General features: G+C 38.1%; 1 protein-coding gene across 2 annotated transcripts in view; it reads left to right on the top strand.

Moving 5' to 3' along the window:
* Positions 1-19,828, top strand: part of HEATR5B (HEAT repeat containing 5B) — a 56,067-nt gene that overhangs the window by 31,292 nt on the left and 4,947 nt on the right. For both annotated transcript variants that reach the window (XM_062629521.1, XM_062629522.1), the window contains exons 25-34: positions 831-1,012; positions 2,124-2,192; positions 3,608-3,787; positions 5,078-5,315; positions 5,929-6,189; positions 7,181-7,308; positions 7,492-7,636; positions 12,440-12,709; positions 15,126-15,350; positions 17,764-17,915. In XM_062629521.1, the coding sequence (XP_062485505.1) occupies positions 831-1,012; positions 2,124-2,192; positions 3,608-3,787; positions 5,078-5,315; positions 5,929-6,189; positions 7,181-7,308; positions 7,492-7,636; positions 12,440-12,709; positions 15,126-15,350; positions 17,764-17,915 (1,850 nt within the window). The remainder of the gene's footprint in view (positions 1-830; positions 1,013-2,123; positions 2,193-3,607; positions 3,788-5,077; positions 5,316-5,928; positions 6,190-7,180; positions 7,309-7,491; positions 7,637-12,439; positions 12,710-15,125; positions 15,351-17,763; positions 17,916-19,828) is intronic.

Genomic DNA, 19,828 nt, shown 5'->3' with positions numbered 1-19,828 from the left:
GTTTGCTTTCACTCACGTAATGCTCACGAAGACTTCGTGTACGCAAGATGAATATTGTGAATGTCCTAGAATGTGGTTGTCAGTCTTTTCCAACATGCCTCTGAAAACTTTCAGCCACAAAATAAACTTTTCTTGAAAAAAATACTTGAAAATAGGTAGAGCTTTTCTAATTTGTGGGTTTTGTTACTTATCCTGGATATTATGTTTTTAAATACATATTATTTTATTAGTTGTATAGCTTAGTTGAGCTTAGTTGTATAGCTTAGCCTAGTTTCCTTAGCCTTAGTTGAGGCTGAGTTATGTATTATTCTTTTCTGTATGTTGTGTGCCGCTTGTGTACAGCCTTGGATGTGGCTTCTAAGAGCGTAACTAGAGGCATTTTCAGTTTTTAGGTGTTTAAACTTGGTGGCGTTTTCCACAATCAGCAGGGGTCGCTATAAGCATAAGACCGGAACAGGAATTGTCTTGGAAGATTTTCCGTAGGATGGAGGGATCACTAAAAGAAGCTTTACTTAAATATTCTACTCTCTGCTAAGATACTCTATTCCTTGTACTAAGATACTCTAATTCCTGTATATATTTCGTTTCAAATTTGTGTTTAAGATTATCTTAGGAATTAAAGTTCTTCTATCATTTTTAAGGGGTGATTGGGAAGGGGGAGGGAAGAAAAATAAGTTCCATTCTTTCCTGCCTTTTTCCATAACCTAAATGTGGACCTTTGAAAAAGAATACATAAAATTTGTACATGTGAATGAGGAAAATATTACAAATAGCCAAAATGTCAGCTATCTTTTAAGTTATCAAATAGTTCTTCCTGTTTTGTTCCTAAGATGACTTCCTGGTGCTCCATCTCTCTGACCTTATTCGAATGGCATTCATGGCTGCGACTGATCACAGCAACCAGTTACGAATGGCAGGTCTTCAAGCTCTTGAAGATATTATCAAGAAATTTGCATCAGTTCCTGAGCCAGAGTTTCCAGGCCATGTGATACTGGAGCAGTATCAGGCTAATGTGAGACCTCCTTTATACATTCAGGAAATTCTCTGTTCATGTCAATATGCCAGTATTAGCTTTGTGAATTTTTTGTAACTTCACAAGACCTAGGAAGAGATTTTTGTGTGTGTGAAAATGTACTCAAGAGATGCTTCTATTTACATCTTCAAAATGTATTTGGCATATCCCTTCCTATGTATTGTAATTTAGTAGCTGACAAAAGTAAAAATTTGGTAGCTATTGATTCTTGAAAGCCAAATATTACAAGTTACGTTTAATTTTTTTTTTTTTTTAAGTGTGGCATTTAATTTGTAGAATTAGGAATTGGAAAATTAACACTGATTCAGTTGTAGATTAAATCTAACATATCTGTTTCATAATCTGGGAATTATTGAATATCCTTCTGTTTAAATGAAAGCTACAAAAGTATAGGAATGGGAGGTGCGCAGCTGAAGATCTATTTTGGGGTATTATTGCTTTAGTTTGTTGCATAGATTAATCTCTTTTGTTTTCACTTTGTCTTTAGGATCTTTCCAAATACTTTCTAAATGCAGGTTTTCATCCTTTTTTACTTCCTGCCTTTTTCTTCTTTTTTTTCTTCTTCTTCTTCAGTGCTCTAGCTTCTGCATTTTTGACACGGTTCCTTTTGTTTCAAAAAAAATCTGCCTTATAATAGCTGCCAAAAAGACTTTTCCTGTCAGTATTTGTCATTTTGGCAATATGTGAAATCAAATGTTTATGGTTGGATCTGCATCACTATTATTCTTTTGGACATCAAAAAGTCAACGGCATCTTGAGCCTTAGCATAAATTGCACCTATAATAGTTGAATGATTAAAAGGATACTCATTAACAAAAGGAAGATAATACTACAGATTGGACAAAGGTAGCTGAGGCTTAAAAAGGCAGTGGGCAAGCAGGAAAAAACCGGTTTAGGACTTTGTTATTGTTTAAATGCCATTGCAAATGTCTGTGAGACAGCAAGGGTAGGTTTAGGGTGTAACTGTAATGCTAAAATTAGCAGTCTTATCTTGCTTGTTCTATATATGTGCTGAGCCTTACACAAGGTGAGATAAAGGATGTTGCATCACTGTTGTAGTTGGATTTCTAAACTTTTCTTCTATCAACAGGTTGGAGCTGCTCTGAGGCCAGCTTTTTCCCAAGATACACCATCTGATATAACTGCAAAGGCCTGCCAGGTACAGAGGAAGGTGTTCAGATAGCATAAGCCAAGGTGTTTTTTCCGCTTTTTGGAAGAAGTTTGCAGAAAAGAAATGGTAGCAAATGACTGGGAAATTTTGTAAACCTAAACTGTGATGTATTTGCAACATCTGTTGAGTCTCCTAGTAATATATGTTGTTCCTCAGAAGTCCTTTTAGGGAGCTGTATCAGAAAATATTTAGTCTTTCTGAAAGAAATTATGTCTGCATGTCAATTCTACATTTGTTTCTAAAAGGAAAAAAAAAAGTAATTCTGGCTTACTGAGGCCAGTAACAGTGTATTCATTGAGATGACTTTCGGTCTGATCAAATATTTGGATTACTGATAATTTAGCTTTAAGCACGAAACTTCCATTTGGATCGGTACCCTATTTTAGATTTTGGAAGATCTGAGCATTCTCATTACAGTCATAGTAAAAACCTCAGTGAAAATTCAATGGAAGGTTTTTTTGTGTGTGTGTGTGTTTTCTTGTGTGTAGTCTTGTGCTACTGTAGCTTGAATTGGCTATGGGCAACATCATTGCAGTTGTATCTGGTATGTGGCAGGTAATACTGTAGTTTGAAGCAGCAGTTTAATTAGCTGTGCAAACATCAATTTTGAAATTATAACTTTGTCAGTTTTGTTTAGTAAATCTTGGTTCAGCAGGATTGTGATTGTGGTTTTGTTTTATACTCTTAATTTGTACTGAAACTTGATAGATCAAATAAGGCATAATTTGGTATCTGTACATAGGAAAGAATATAGACATTTTGCCTTACAAAACGTGTGTGATTAAAACTAGATGAAGAGGCAGCTTGTGTGAAAGCATGTAACATTCCTTATAATTTGTCAAAATCTTCCCTGTTTCTGCTAGTTTGAAAGTGACTGTGTGGGTTTGATCCACTTACAGGATCAAATGGGTGGTGGTTACATTGTGTCCATTTAATTTAAATGAAAAATGTCTGTCCACTAAATTTCATATTGATTGTTCCAGATCTAGAGCTGCTGGTTCCAGATCAGAACCCAGTTGTTTTTAAAATTTCATTTCACTCATTCCTAGGTTTTCCCTTGACATTAATGATCTTGAAAGCTTTTATTAGTATGAAGCCTTAATATTTAATTTGAGGAGTGTGGGTTTTTAAAGATGTACTTTTATTGATTGAAGTTCCATTGTAGTATGCTTTACAAATACAGTTTCTGTAACCACTCTCCTGAGCATTTCTGTTATCATTGATGGGGACAGAAAAAAGAAAACCTTGGATATTTTTATATTAAGCAGGAAGAGAGCTTCTCAGGTTTCTGTGATGGTTGTTTTGGGGTTTGTTTTCTTACAGTTTTGGGGGGGGGGGATGATTATTTTTATTATTTATTATGTTGGTTGGGTTTTCTGTTAATTCTGAGCTTTGTTGTTCAGGTATGTAGTGCTTGGATAGGAAGTGGGGTTGTAAGTGACCTGAATGATCTCCGCCGAGTTCACAACCTTCTTGTCTCTTCCCTGGATAAAGTGCAAGCAGGAAAGGGATCTTCTAGCCAGCTTTACCGAGAGAGTGCGACTACTATGGAAAAACTTGCAGTTCTGAAAGCATGGGCTGAGGTAAATGTTGACCATTAAGTCTTTAAAAGACTGAAAAAGTTCTGCAGCATAATAGCAGCCTCACACCTCACTGGCTATTCTACCGGTGAGCCTTGCACCTGCCCTCCTCCCTGTGTTCCAATTGCACTCCTGGGATGTTTTCATCTGTTTATCTTTCTCTGTTCCTTTTTCTGCCATTCTATCAATCCATACTTGCAGTATGGCTTGATTGTTCTTTGTTTTACTGCACTTTTCTGTATCAAAGTATACACTCACACCCATGCATCAGATTTTGATTCTCCTCCCATCTTACTGCTCTTAAACTTAAAAACCCCCAAACCAAACAACCTTAAAATATATTCTGTAAAAATATTGCAGTTAATTAACTAGGATTATTATAAACACATAGTCAAAAGTATTCATAATAAATTACAGGCTTAATGTCGATACTGTTGGCGAATGGCTGGACTACTAGCAATCTACTTACAAAAGACAGAGTTAGCACTATTTACGTTGCCTGGCTTCCTAAAATGTTACTCGCATGCTGCAGAGCTACATATAATTATGCAAAATGATGTTTTGGTTTCTTTCAGTATAGTACTTAAAGAGTTGGTTGTTTTTGTTTTTTTTTCCCATTACATTTTTATCGAAGTTACTTTTGAAATTACAAAGGAAAGTATTAACATTTCGTACTGTAATTTTCAGCCTTCATGTAGAGCATCTGCTGTGTGAAGACACTTCTGTTATATTTCTCTTCTAAAAAAAATGCTTATTTTTACTGTATTTTTCTAATATTTCTGCTTATTACCATATTTATGCAAGGTTCTGAAAATCCTTTTATCTTCTCATAGCATCTATCAAAGATGAACATATACATGTTCTTGTAATCATGTAATACACTTAAAGCCATTTTCATTTCTTTATGATACTTAATCTGCTCCCAGAAAGTAGTAGCTCTTAATGTAGGTCAAAGAAATCTTCGCAATAAGGATGGACTGATTTAATGAAATCAATTATTTAAATCAATATGTTTGTGTAGAGCAGCAGTAATTGACGCTTTTTTAGGGAAAAAAGAACATGTAGCCAGATTGTTTTAGGAAAGTGCCACTTATGCCCCTAAGTGTTACATACTGCTAGAAATAAAAGAAAAAATATTTAAGTAAAATGTAATTGTATTTCAGGTATCTTTTCCCCAGTCATTTTCTGATGAGTCTTCTGTCTGGAATCTGTTACTTTCCCATGGGAAAGGCTGCTGCTTTTTTTCTTTTTAGGATCTCACAGCATGGGCTTTAATGTCTGTTTTTCTTCTAGGTGTACGTTGTTGCTATGAAAATTAAGAAAGAAGCAGAGACCAAGCCAAAACGTGTTTTAAAGAGCACAGAGGAAGATGAAGATGACTTTGGTACTGTAGATGAGTTGCCACCAGACAGTTTGATAACACTTGTACAACCTGAGCTGCCTGCACTTAGCCGTCTCTGGTTAGCTGCGCTTAAAGATTATGCTCTTTTAACTTTACCAGCTGAATTTGCTACCCAGCTTCCACCAGATGGTAAGCACTGGAATTACTGTGTTGTGAAAACCAGAAAGAAATCCTTATTTGGGACTGTAAAATTACTATCTAACTTATATCGTATGAGTGTTTTTTATGCAAGTGATAAATTTCTGCCTCTGTGTAATAGAAATGTGTGTTTGAAGTGTTGAGTGTGCTTTTTTCCTTCAATTTGAATGAATATATGCTTTATCTGAATCAGAGAGATCATTAAAATCACGTCTTTTTAGAATTAAGAATACTTCTACACCTCTTTGATACCAAATGCAAGAAGTTGTTTACTATAAGAAGAACATAGCCCTTGAATCAGTGTATCTATGTTTTATAGAACACTCAACTGAGTAAAATATGTGAAAAACGCTGCAAGACCTGGTGACTTTGCCTGCCTTTCTTGCTCTCGGCTTACTGTTCTGTCATGGCCATTGCACTTTCTTATGAGCAACTAATGTTGCTCCTTCACAAGGAGAATTGGAATGCACTGTCACTAACCAGGACTGCATCTGAATATGTGCATGATCAAACACACCCAGAGTAAATAAGTTTAGAGAAAGTGGGTTTTGTCTATTATTTGCATACAGTTTCAGAATTTATCTTTGCTTTGCGAATTTAACAGGGGGAGCATTTTACACTCCAGAAACAATTGATACAGCTAGACTGCATTACCGAAACTCCTGGGCTCCCATATTACATGCGGTGGCGCTGTGGCTAAACAGTACGGGATTTAATGCTTCAGAGTCAACAGAAGAGACTACTGCATCAATGCCCAATTCACAGAAACGTGCTACATCCATTATGTTAAACCAGACACCTGGAACTCCACCTACCACAAAATCTTTGCCAGAGATAAACAAAGATCGAATGCACTTAATTTTGGGTAAGTGTTGCAGGTTTGGAGTTCAAAAGCAGCACATTATGGTACAAAATGCTATGGGAGTAAGAAAAGATAGTTTGTTTGAAATCTGGAAAGCTTAAAATGCATCATGTGTCCAGACCCTAATGATGTGAAATATCTCTGCCTCCTCCTCTCCATATTTCTCTGCCTCCTGTCTTTATAGCTTTGACAGAATTGCATCTTATTGTGTGATTATTCTGATTTTTTTTTTATAGACAAGTTTTATATCTAGTTTACTTATGTAACCGAATCAAATGAGTAGCAAATGTTCTATATTCTACTATAATTCGGATAGTAAAAAATGTTATGCTTCAAAGAAACAAAAGCTGTAAGGTTAATTAAAATACACACCCTCATAAAACCAGAGTTCAGTAGAGACTGTTATTTGACAAGTTGCATAGCGTGGCTTTTGCATCAATTTTTCATCTGTGAGTAACACTCATTATTTCCCTTTGCTGTTATCTAACAGCTTTAAGAGGCGGATGTGATCACTTATTTTAAGGAATGCGAACAGTTTGCTGAGATATACAGATATGTAAAACCAGAATGAAGTGCCATATGTATAATACAAATATTGCATAATTTTTGAGGTTTAACTTAATCTCAGTTATATTTACATTTAAAAGAGTTCAATAAAATGAAACTCAATTTACAATTGAAGGATACAGAAATCTGACTTAAAGATCTTTAGAACAAAGTATGGATTTCCATTCAGTAGTCTAAGTTGCTTGCTGTCACTGTTTATTAATTTTCCTGCCAAGTTTTGGGAAAGACATGATGCAGAAGAGAAGTCTAATACAGTTCTGCTGTTTCTAATATATAAACTTTCCTTTTTTTAAAGAAAGGAGAATAGAGAAGAACCATGCATGTTTCTAAAGTTTTTAAGAACCTGTTGTACTTACAAAGAAATTTAAGAAAACAAACTTGATTTTATGATGATATGAACATTCTTTTTAATTGTTGCTCCTTTCAGGTGTTAGTATACAGTTTCTGTGTTCCCCAAGACCTGAAGAGCCTGTTGAGCATGTTACATCTTGTTTACAAGCACTTCGTACGTTATTGGATTCCCCTTGTGCCAGGATCCATATTGCAGAGGATCAGGTACTGTATAAGCATGTTGAAACAGTAGCTTTTCTAGGTCTTGGTCTTTCATCTGTGATGATTACAAAAGCTGTAATTATTTTTGTGTGAGAAAAATATTTGCTCATCATAAGCAAGTGACATAACAATTAGGAATTGTTAAGTCCTAATTAATTTTTTTATGTGTCTTTTGTTCAACTGTAGCTCCTTGGTGTTGAACTCTTGAGTGTACTTCACCGACTCCTCCTGACCTGGGATCCTCCTTCAGTCCAGCTACTGGTTACAGGAGTTGTCCAGCAGATAGTAAGAGCAGCTCAAGATTATTTGCAGGAAAAAAGGAACACCCTAAGTAAGATTTTGAAAACTGCTTGCTTTGCAGAGTAAACAACAGGTTTTAATACTGGGAAAGGAACTCACATACATTTAGAGTATGGTTACACTGAGGAAAGTGTTGTGTATTCCACAGATACTTCTGATGTATTCATAATCTTACCTGCTGATTTCTTAACTCTTGCAAGATATTCTTCCTCTTCTGATCATTCTAGTGGTTACTCTTTTTATGTCATAGTTTTAGTTCCTTTTTCTTGAATGAGTGATAAAAATTATACCCAGCACACCACTTTAGGTCTTACTAATACATTGCTCACTTTCATTGATGTTTCTCTATTGACTGCCTCCCTAGAATTTTGTTTACCTTTTTTCTGAAGTTTAATGGTTCAGCTCCCAGTGTAGAGTCTTGTGGTGCATCCCTGGCACAACTGGTTCATGAGGTGAATGAACTGCTACTGGAACCAGTGTGTAAAAGTTGCCTGCCTAGGAGATCTTGCCAGGAAGCAGAAAAAACTTGCATCTAGGTTCTTACTTCACTGACATTCAGGGTGTGTCAGCAGCCAGGAGCTCTGGGAACAGGGTGTGCAAACAGGAGCACAGCAGTTGGCATGGAAAGGCATGCTCATGCAGCCCAGAAGCACGGCTCAAGACATTACAAGACTGCTAGAATCAGCATAATGATGGCAGTGACATACAGCAAGACACAGTCTGCTGACTGGAACAATCACCCCTGGCACATCAGAGGTCTAATGACCTGCCGAGAAATTCAGATAGAAGTCCTGATGTGACTGGGGCTGGAGGTGACATTGGTCTCACCTGTGAAATGGGAAGGAAATGCATGTGAAGACGAGCAGATTTGGTAGTGTCAGGAAGGGCAAATGGAAGAATGACGTGTTCTTCACAGAGATCTTGCAGGTGCAGGAGCCTGTGTGTCATAGAAGGAGGGACAGCCATAAGTTATGCTGCAATGTGTCCCTGGAGGATGAGACTTGCACAGAGGTGGAGGCTGCAAGGTTGTGATTTCAGCAATAAAAGGCTTAATCTCCAGGCATCCAGTTTGAGAACATTAGAGTGAACTGGCAAGAGGAGAGAGGAACAAGCTGTAGGTTGTTCCTACAAGAGTAGGTAACTGGGCCAGCCATCCCACTTTGACAGGTCAGAACTGATACCACTAATAGAAAGTGAAAGGTTGTACAGTTCTGTGGCAAACTCAATCTTGTTTGCCACAGGCTGCTTAATCAAGAAGAGGTGGGCAAAGCCATATTAAGTTAACTGGAAGAAGCCTTCCAGACATGTGCTGGAAGTACAACACTGCAGGTTACTACCAATCTGAAGCCTTCCGAAGCATACGAGACACAGGATTTTTCACTCCAGATGTTGGGCAGTCCAAATAATGGATGTGCTCAGTTGATGTGCTCCTCACAAATACAGAAGAAATTATTTGAAGGTTAGCGGTAGTTGTGGCTGTAGCAATCATGAGATGGTGGAGTTCCTGATCCTGACAGAAATGGAGAAAGCAAGTAGCAGAGCAAAAGCTTTGGCCTGACTTAACAGACTTGGGCTTGTGCAAGGAGATTGCAGACAAGTTCTAGTGGCAAGCTTCCCAGAAGGGCAAAGGAAAGAGATCCAAAAGTGCAGGATGCCAAACAGGCATGGCAGGAAGCTGATTTGGCTGAATGGGAACTTCTGACTGAACTCAAATGTGTGACAAGGAATTGTATGGATGGTGGAAGCAGGGGCAAACTGCCCAGAGAGTCTACTGAAGATGTCTGCTCAGGTATGGAGGAGTGGAATTAGGAAAGCCATGATTTGGCTGAAGCTGAGACTGGTGATAAATCTGAAGTGTAGCAAGAAGGGCTTCTGTAGATCCATTGGCAGCAAAAAGATCAAGGAAATTTGGACCTGCTGCTGAATGGATTGGGTGATCTAATGACAAAACACATAGGGGAGGAAAAAACTAAGGCCACATCTTCATTGCTTAGTGCTCTGGTATCTCTGTCTAGTGGGCAAGTTTAGGAGAGGGAGTTGTGACCTACGGTAGATGAGCATCAGGCTAGGGGCTGCTTAGGTAAAAGCTGGACATACCATGGGACCAGATGGGACGCATCTGAGGGAGCTGGCTGATGACATGCAAAGGCTGCTTCAGTCATATCTGAAAAGCTGTGGTGCTCAAGAAAGCTTTCCAATGAATGGCAAAAATTAGATCCTATGTCTGGCTTTGAGTAATGAAAGGCATGAGGCAGGGTTTGGGATACCATCTGCCAGTAAGCCTACTGAATATGTTGAATTTTTATTTTTTTTTGAGTAAATTGTCTTGGAAACCATTTCTGGGTATATGAAGTAGAAGAATGTGATTGGAAGTAGTGAGCACAGACTTGCCAAGGACAAATAATGCCTCATCACCTTCTGTGATTAAATAACTGGCTTTGGATGAAGGGGGAGTGGTGAATATTGTTAACCTTGACTTTTGCAAAGCTTTTGACCCACTATCCCCTAGTATCATTGTCAGATCGGAGAAATGTGGACTGAAAAGTTAGAGAGTTAACTGGCAAGACAGCTGTGCTTGAATGGAGTTTGGTGATTCAAGACTAACTGGCAGCAGGTTGTAATTGGTGTTCCTTGGAACAGTTCTGTATTGAGTCTGCTACTGTTAAATGTCATCATTAACAACCTGGATGATGGGACAGAACATATCCTCAGCAAATTTGTGGATGATACCAAATTGTGCAAGTGGTGGAAACACTGGAGAGCAGTGTTCCCTTTCAGAGGAATCTTGAGCTGCAGAATTGAGAACCTGCTGAAGTTTAACAAAGACAAATGCAAAATGCTGCATTTGGGATGGGATAACCCTGTGCATTCATATAAGCTGGAGGGAGCTGACAGACTGTAGAACAGATTTGCCAAATAAGAAATTGAACATGAATCGGTGGTGTGCCTGTGCAATGCTGCAAACTGTTACTGGGCTGCGTTAGAAAAGCATGAATGGTAGATTAAGGGATATGATTATCCTTTCAGTTTGTTAGGATGCATCTGGAGCAATGTCTAGTTTTCTTTGTCATTATCCCTCATCTGGAATAATACAAATGTTAACAAACGGAAGGAAGTCCAGTGGAGGTCCACTGTGCTGCTTAAGGAGATGAAATGTGTGACATGCGAGGAAAGGCTGAGAGAGATGAACTTGTTTAGGGTGCAGAAGAGAGAGTTAATACGCGATAGAATAGCAATCCCCCTTCTTAAAGGGGATTTAAAGAGAAGACCAGTCCAGACTCTTCTGAAATGCATACAGTAGAAGGACAACAGGCAACAGATACAAGTTGCAGCAATGGGATACAAGGAGACAATCTGTCACCATGGGAGTGGTGAAGCAGTAGAACAGGTGCCCAGGGATGTTGTGGCATCTCCCTGCTTGGAGATCCTTGAGATGGGACCAGCCCTGAGTAACCTGCACTTGCTTTCAAGTTGACCCCATTTTGAACAGGAGATTGGAATGGGAAGACTTCTGGAGGTCCCTTTCAATTTAAATTTTTCTGAGATTCTCTGATGGGTCGATATACCTAAATCCTGTTCCGTTACTTGGCCTTCATTGAGCTTTAGTAAAATTCATTCTTTTTATCCCTGCTTCTTCTTGTATGATATTTGAGCTTCTGATGTTTTGCTTAGGCTTTCCATCAGCATATTCTGTTACCTTATTTCTACTTTATGTAAGAATATCCTTGATATAAGGATATTGGCATCAGTCTGAAAGCTGCTTTCTGAGGTACTTTTAGTAACTTCATCCTTTTAATGGAGCATCTCCCTGTTCAGTCATCCCTTTACCATTTCTTTAAAAATATTACATTGTCTGTATTGTTTCCATCTCTGCCAGGTAAATAAGTTTCCAAGTGGCAACCTGACAAGTAGTTCACTGATATCTGGTTACGTGTGCCATGGGTTTTTATTACCTGAAAGAAATTAAGTAAAATCCAAAGAATATTCTCTTACTAAGGCAAAATACTGTCATAGTCTGGCACAATGTACTGTTGTGGAAAAAAACCCAACTGTTAGCTTTTGCCTGTTTTTCACATCAAAACAGAGAGAGGATTTTGCTGGAACTTGTGAAACCAGCACAGCTGAAAATACAAGCTCTGTTCCTTCATATGAATTAATGGAATTGTTTACTGTAGGCCCAGTAAGCTGCATTTTTCAAATTGGTGGATGTGATACCACCAGCAGTCATTGAAATTCATAGGAGGTCCATAGGGGTAGTTCAGGCCAGCTTTGACTTACTGAATCTCTGTTGCTGTTTAATGGGAGAAGGAAAGACTGCAGCTGGCCAAGCTGCCATTGAAAAGAGACTTTTTGAACTGAATGCACTGAAATCATGAACTTGGACATAGAATCCTACAACGCTTTTCTGTTCTCTTATTTAATAATACATTTATGCTGAAATAAGATTTTTGTCAGGGTGGAACATTTAATAGCTATTAAATTAAAAAATACTGCCATGCCTATTTATTTGGCAGTCATTGCTGTCAATTTTACAATCAGTTTTAAAAGAAGCAAAATAATTACTGCATTTTATTTTGTGTAAATATTACTAGTTGTTTTTCTAGTTCTGGTTGGATTTTTAATAAGTATTGTTGCAATCACAATACTTCTAAAGCATTTTAAACCCCTTTAAGTCAGTCTAACGGAACATTTAGTTTGACATCAGTCATGTTTGTTTTGTATTACTGTGAAGCAACTCTTGATTTTTAACTTTTTTCAAAAAGTATTTCATGTTATCTTTGGTATGGGATCTTTCTTAACTGCCTGCTCAGACATTTCTTTCCTTTTTTTTCAGATGAAGATGATATTGAGGAAAAAGAAAATCCTCTTGCTTTAGGAGAGGGAGGTGAGAGTGGCGGTCTTGTGCCTGGAAAATCTCTAGTCTTTGCAGCCATGGAGTTGCTGATGTTTATCCTAGTACGGCACATGCCCCATCTGAGTTCAAAAGTGTCAGATTCTCCAAGTCACGTTGCTACTAAGTCCCACCTCTCTGAGGAAAGTGCTCGTCTCGTGGCCGCCACTGTTACTATATTGTCCGACCTGCCTTCTCTGTGTTCTCCAGCAGGTAAGGTATTGTAACAAAATACGTGTGAGTGGTTAATGAAGCATAGTGAGCACATGATGCTAAAAGCAAACTGTAAATATAGATTTTTTTGTTTTTTTTTTTTTTACAGGATACTGTAAGGATTATCTTAATGAAAAGTATGTTTAGGTTCTAAAAGTAAATTAAGAATTCAGGCTTTTCCAGTGAGCAGCATAAAGGAAGTATTTGATTTTAAATTTGCATGTGTGCTGCAAGTTTGCTGAGGGAATGAGCTCTATATCACTATGATTTTATTATTTCTTTTTCCCCTTCCTCTTTCACAATTTTGAAACCTTTTGGCCAATTTTAATTTTTATTTAATGTAGTTGAATAAAATTACAATTTTAGTAGTATAAAAGAGCATAGATATCTTGGAGGTAATTAAATTCCTGAGAAGTTCATGAAAAGCAGCAGCTGGATGAAAAGAGAATCCTACTGAGGAAAACCAGCACAATTCAGCTGTGGTACACTTGGTTTTGCAGCCGTTGGCTGTCAGTCATCTGAAATGTGACTCTAAACTAAATGGACTTTTCCCTGGAGACTGCCACAAAGGGTATGTGTGAACTAGGGTAATTGCACTGAGTGGAGTTCAGTGGTAAAGGACAAAACTGCATGGGAAGATGTGCTCTTTGAGTTTTGCTTTTCAGAAAACAAATTGCTTAAGATTTGTCTTGTGGATCTCTGGGAAGTTTCACACACTGATATGGATAAAACATCTAGGTTGGTCTCTTAATAACATGCAGGTTGATCTCTTTCTACGATTTAATGAGATAAAAAGTGACATTTGGACAAAGTCATGCTCAGAACACAACATGGACTGTCTGCAAACAATTTGTGTCTTACAGTTCCTCTTAAAAAAAGAAAATAAAAAGCAGGTTTTGAGCTGATTTGGATCCTGCACTGGTTTTATTTGATTCCTGTTTCCTTTTCCTTTCCTGCTCTGCTCCGCTCTTTGGGGGGAGGGGGGTGGAGTGTGTGGTGAGAAGGAAGAAGGGTAAAAAGTCTAACTTTCGTGTTGAGTGGAGACATGACTCCCAGCATTTGGCAAGTGGCCAGTGAAAGTAGCTCAGAAACTACTGTCAGTCTAGAGAGACTGTTGAGTTGTTGGTCGGTTGGGTTTCTTTCCTCTTATCCAGAGGAGCTGATGTGAACAGGGGGTAATACATGCACAAACATTTGTCAGTTGAGCCTTTGGATGTAAGGAAAACTGACAAAGAGAATTCATCACTTTCTGTGATAGGGTTGGTTTTTTTTATTGTTATTATTTCTTCCTCTTTGTTTAAAATATGAGCATCTTGTAGTCTCCATTGGACAAGATCATGGGCAATCTGATCTGCTGCGAGAGAGCATTGGACTAGATGACCTCTGGCAGTCCTTCCAGTCATAATTACTGTTTAGTGTATTTATTGTCACAACATTCCCCGAAGTAGGAAAATGGTGGGATTTGTGCTTCCACAGGTGTGGGAAAATGAGGTGTCGAAAAGATATGGAAAAAGACTTGACTGTCTGAAGTGACCAGTAGATTGATACTACATGCCTAAACTCAGTAACACCTGTCTTCAGTCATACAGGGGCTTAAAGTCTACGTCTGTTATTGAAACTCTTTCTATAAGGTTCACATGTGTCTAAAGTGAGGTTATGTGTTACTTGACCAGTATTTCTTGAGTATGCCTAACTTGCATCTGCAGAACTGCCTGCACAAAATGTATGGATAGGTGTTGATTTCTTCAGAAAAGCATTAGGTTGGAGGATAATTTTATCTCCTTTGTAGAGCCAGATGGCTACAGCTTTTGCACAGGATGTAAGACACCCAGAGAAGAAAAGGCTCCATGGAGACCTTATGGGAAGCAGCCTTCTGGTACCTAAAAGGAGCCTACAGGAAATACAGAGAGGGACTTTTTACAGTCCCTCTCCATATCTGTCTAGCGATAGGACAAGGGGTAGTGGCTTTAAACTGAAAGAGGACAGATGTAGATTAAATATTAGGAAGAAATTCTTTACTGGAAGAAGTTCTTTGCTGTGGGGGTGGTGAGGCACTGGCACAGGTTGCCCAAAGAAGCTGTGGATGCCCCATGCCTGGCAGTGTTCAAGGCCAGGTTGGGCTTTGAGCAACCTGGTCTAATGGAAGGTGTCCTTGCCTGTGGCAGAGAGGTTGGAACCGGATGATCTTTAAGGCCCCTTCCAACCCAAACCAGTCTGTGATTCTGTATCTTCCTTTGCTTCTGGGGCTTGTAGCATGCATCAGGTACCTTGGAAAGTGCCATAAATTGATTTAGATACCTGTTTCCAGACCTTGTCTCCTAACTATATATCCATATTGGGAAAGCTAAAGAGGTTGTCTGTCACACTCATTGGAATTAACTTCAGATATTCTGTTTTGTCTTTTGTTTTGTTTCAGGATGTATGACCATCCTACCCACTATCCTATTTCTGATTACAAGAGTGTTGAAAGAAACAGCAGTAAAATCAGCAGATAATCAGGTCCCACCTCCAGTCAGTGCAGCCCTTCAAGGGATAAAAACTATTGTTACTCTTCCAACAGTTAAGACTGATGAAACTCAGAAACAATGGACAGGTCTTATCCGCAGCACTCTGGCATCTATCTTGGAATACTCTCAACCTGGTAAGTGGTTTCCCAGTGTAGGAGAGTTAAAGAGAACTGGATTTTGCTGTGATGAAAAGGCAGCTACTGTATCTGCCTATAATTTAATAGTCTTCATGTCTGAAGGTTGGGTGATGCATTAAAAAGTGGTGATGAATTGCTTATAAAATTGAAATGGGAGAAAGACCTGAGTGCACAGAGCATAACTTGTTGAAGACAAGCACAGTACTGGCGTTCAGATAATACAGTTACATCTCATGAGTTCACACTCATGTTTTGTCCTTGTTGATCTATTTTCTTTGACAGTGTTGATCCTTTCCTGTTAGAAATCTTGCCTTTTGCAGCTCATCCTGCAGCCTGATCCTTTCCTTAGGGTATTTTTATGTAACAGTTCAGGCTTTTCCATTTTGAATCCCATTATGATGTGATTATTTCTTGCTTTAGATTTTCTTCAGCCTGACCTTACTAATCTTCATAGTTTTAGGTAGTAACTTTTTTCTGGAACTTGGAAATCTTCCTTCTGATACTGGTTGGTCTTTCTGAAATCCACTGAATGTCTTGCAAGTAAAATCTAAAGGAGTTCCAAGCTGAATTCACTTCACTTCTGGGACTGTGCCTCTATTTCTGTGATGATTGGCAAGTCTAGACAAGTTGGCAAGGCTTGAGCAAACCATCATTTCCACCCCTCCTTTCCTCTTTCCACAGAATACCTGCTAGCTTAAAGGAAAGGAGATTGTAGTTGCCAAAACAGTGTTTGTAGGGGAACTGATCTCTGTTGAACTGTAATTGTTCAGTAGTGTACATGGACTTGACACCTTGAATTAAGCCTCAGGAAAAACAGCAATCAGTGTATCTTTTAAGTGTTTGTTGACAAGATTCATATGGTCTTAATGAGAGAGACTGAGTATTGAAGCGAATGAATGTGAAGACAGCGGAGGATAATTGTGGCAAGGTTCATACTGAAGCAGAATATTCACAATACTGTTACAACCTTTCAGTGGTGAGAAAAAAATCCTACCCCTGCCAAAAAAATCTGTTACCCACCAGCAGGATGTCTACTGTGTCTCTTCAGAGAACTGCAGACTACTTCTCTTGGTTCACATTCATGCTTTGCCTTGCCCTTCAAAAAGCAAAAGAGATGTACAGTCTCAGCTGCATAGTTAGCAAAAGAGAGACACAACAATTTGTCATTTGCATAATGGTAGTTCAGCCAAAAAACATCCCATTACATCCCTAAGGAGCCCTTTATAGAGACTGAAGAGAGATTTGAATGGAGTTACTCATGTGAGAGAGAGGGAGCAAGTAGGTAATTGCAAATGATCCTGAAAATGTCTGCAGGGGAAGGATCAGTAGATTTGTGTTAACCAAATCAAACTTCTAATGTGATTTGTCACATCAGCTCTTGTCTTCCAGCCTTTTATTTCAATACAGATTTCCCAGTCCCTCTTTCCAGAAGCATTACTGGCTTGAGGTGTTTTTTCAGAATTCAGAAATCTTTCTCAGTTCCTTGCAAAAGTATATGTTTTCCTCTTCCTTTCTAAATTTCTGTGGAGTAGTACATAAGAATCTATGCAAGGTCTGCTGCATATGGTTTTGTCTTGTAATTCAATATAATTTAAACAAATATAAAATTTAAAAAATAATTTTGAAAGTCACTTAAAATGCTTGAAGTTTTTTGGAGTGAGGCTTTACATCATGGCTAAGCCAACTGAGTGACCAGCTGACATGTGGAAGGGGAAGTCATGCTGGTTTTCTTTTTGCTGACTATATATCTGTAACCAATCTGACCAACAAAACGAGAAAAACAGTACTTTATGTGTATATAATAATAATATTTTTCTTCTTGTTGATGTAAATTCATGAATGAGGTTGGTGAAGACAGAGCTTGTGCAAGGAGAAAAAGCGTACAATAGCAAATATTCCTTGTTTGAAAAGCAGGGAAGGGTTAAAATAGGACTGTCCTTACTCCTTACTGGTAACGGACGACTGTCAGGTCAGCTAGTCCCTTATGTGAAACCTCATATTAATTAAAAGTTGTTGCCATGATAGGTATTTGTTTCTTACTGTGCTGTATCAGCTGAAAATAATAAAAAAATAATGGGGAAAGGATCTAAGACAGACATTTTGCCTCTCTTGTTTACATATTGAAAACAAAAAAATATGACTTGCTTAGAGAAAGTGTGGGTGATGTTTTTTCCTTGATATTCAAGTTACAGAAAGTTTGAATTTATTAAAACAGCTGTTAAGAGTTGCTCAGCTTTTTGTCAGTCAATATAATAATAAAGTGATTCTGTAATAAGTAGATGCATATTTGTATGCAGTTGCAAATATTTTCATGTACATTTATTTCCTCTTTGCATGTTTCTGTGTTCACTAGCTTTTAAATAATTTTAAACCCTTTTGGGGGTAAGCTAACAGTGTGTTTCTTTTTCAGAAGCCTCTAAGCCTGTTCTTGATGAAGTAAGCATACTTACAGCTATCACTCTCTTCCTTTGGTCAGCAAGCACTGAAATAATTGGAGTGCAGTGTTTACAAAATGGATGTATGAACAGATTTAAAAGTGCATTAAATTCCTGTGATCCTTGGGTAAGATCATGTTATAGGAATGTGAATGATACATAGTTGAGAAAAACTAATCGTGATAAATCTACGTAGTTCCTGAATGCTTTGTGATGCGTTTACCTCAGAGACAGATACTGCTTGTCAAAATAAGTAGAATTTTCAACAGTGCATCACAGAAAATCTTTAGTGAGCAAAACAACCCAGCTAAGTGCTTCTAGATAATGTGTGTTCATGGCCTTGTGCCAGGTTCTTGACTTGCAGCTTTTCAGAGGGAAAAAGATCTTTGATATATGAATTTTAGCAAACGAAAAGGTTAGTTACCAGCGTGGTGACATTTCTACATTAATGCTGATCTCTTACAGTGCAAAGTAAGCCACTTTTTCTGTAGATAAAATTACAGCCCACAAATTTTACATTTGTTTTTGCAAACCTGTGCTTATTTTACATGTTCACAAAAAAAACCTCAGTTTGAATGCAAAAATGTAATTTTGTGGTCGTCATCAGAGCATCTACAGATTGTGAATCATCTGTCTTCTGATTTCACTTCTGCCTTTTGGTTTGTCTTTATGAATTATCTTCTAAACTGTTTTCTCACTAAAGACGGAAACTAAGTAGCTGTAGACTGATGTTGTTCAAGCAGGCTAATGCACGGTATAGTTAACTCTTCCAGCCATGTACACGTCAGTTTGTTTGAGTGGTTATACAGATCTCCAGGTGGGAGCTAAAGAGAAAAATCCATAGGGTTTCCGCAAGTGAGTGCTGCAGAGATTCCTGAGAAGAAAAACACGCAAAAAATGCTGATGTGTTTAGTGTTACTGTGAGGCATGTAAAATCCTGTTTAGGCTGATAATTATTCTTCGCAGCACGGCTGCTGTTTCCCGATGTGAATGTGAAACTTGGTTGGTTCCATAGCCTGACTTGGGGTGGAAAGCTACTTAAAATTCTAGTGTGTACATGGAAATGTCAATTGTATTAAGCAGAAGCTTTTTATGTCATACTTGCAGCTCTGTATAAATGCATGAACAGTGAGAGAGGTACATTTTTGCCCACCACCCTGTTGGAAAGCTGTCAATGAGCTGAAACTTCCCACTTTTCTGTAATTCACAGAGAGTGCTTTGACAGCAGCCAGATTTTGTCCTCTCTTTGCTGATGTGCAAAACACACACCCTGTAATACTTGGGGTGTGTATGTGTGTTCCAGTTTTTTTTTTTTTTTAATATAAACCACTTGTTGTTGCAGTCAGTAACTAGACAACTGTTTGTAATAAAAGCGTTACACTGTTTGTACTAAAAGCATTGAACTGATTATGGGGAAAAACTCTTCTAAAGAAAGACCGCTGCCTCATAAGGAATACAGGAATGTTGTTTTTTTTTTAAACCATTACCAACTGCAAAAGTCTGAAAGGTCAGGTATCATGTATGGTAATAACCAGAAGTCTGGTAAGCTCAACTTCATTTTCTCCCACAAGGGAACTTGGTTGAGAGACCCTTGTCTCTTGATGCTGATGTGTAAGTTTTACATGAGAGTGTTCCTTACACACTTTGAAGAGGCTCTGATTTTACCTCACAGGAGGTTTTGTAGGCTTCTGTAAATGCCAAAGTTTTATATTATATAGATGGGATAAAAGAAGCTTGGATGAAGTTTTGCCATCAGGTGCAGCTGTAAAACTTTTATTTGAATTATGCATGCACGTAAGAAGGGAGACTTTTACTCCTTATTTCAAAGGCTGATCTTAGTATCTAATAAGGAATAAAGTTTAAAGAATGTAGACAGAAAGGGAAGGGAATTGAATGGAGTGATATTGGGGGAGAGAGAGTAATAATGATTCTTTGAAACAGTTCAAAGATGATGCTGAGCAAGGCATTAGAAGAAAATGTTCTGTGGAGCTCTTAGTATACATATGGTATTAGAAGTGTTACTACTTCAGGCCTTAAAAA

Source organism: Pezoporus occidentalis, unplaced genomic scaffold (assembly GCF_034315485.1).
Source record: "Pezoporus occidentalis ecotype Australia unplaced genomic scaffold, CSIRO_AGI_Poc_V1 ctg34, whole genome shotgun sequence".
Taxonomy (NCBI): Eukaryota; Metazoa; Chordata; class Aves; order Psittaciformes; family Psittacidae; genus Pezoporus; species Pezoporus occidentalis.
The sequence above is the reverse complement of the archived record's forward strand: the minus strand, read 5'-3'. Positions and strand labels throughout refer to the sequence as shown.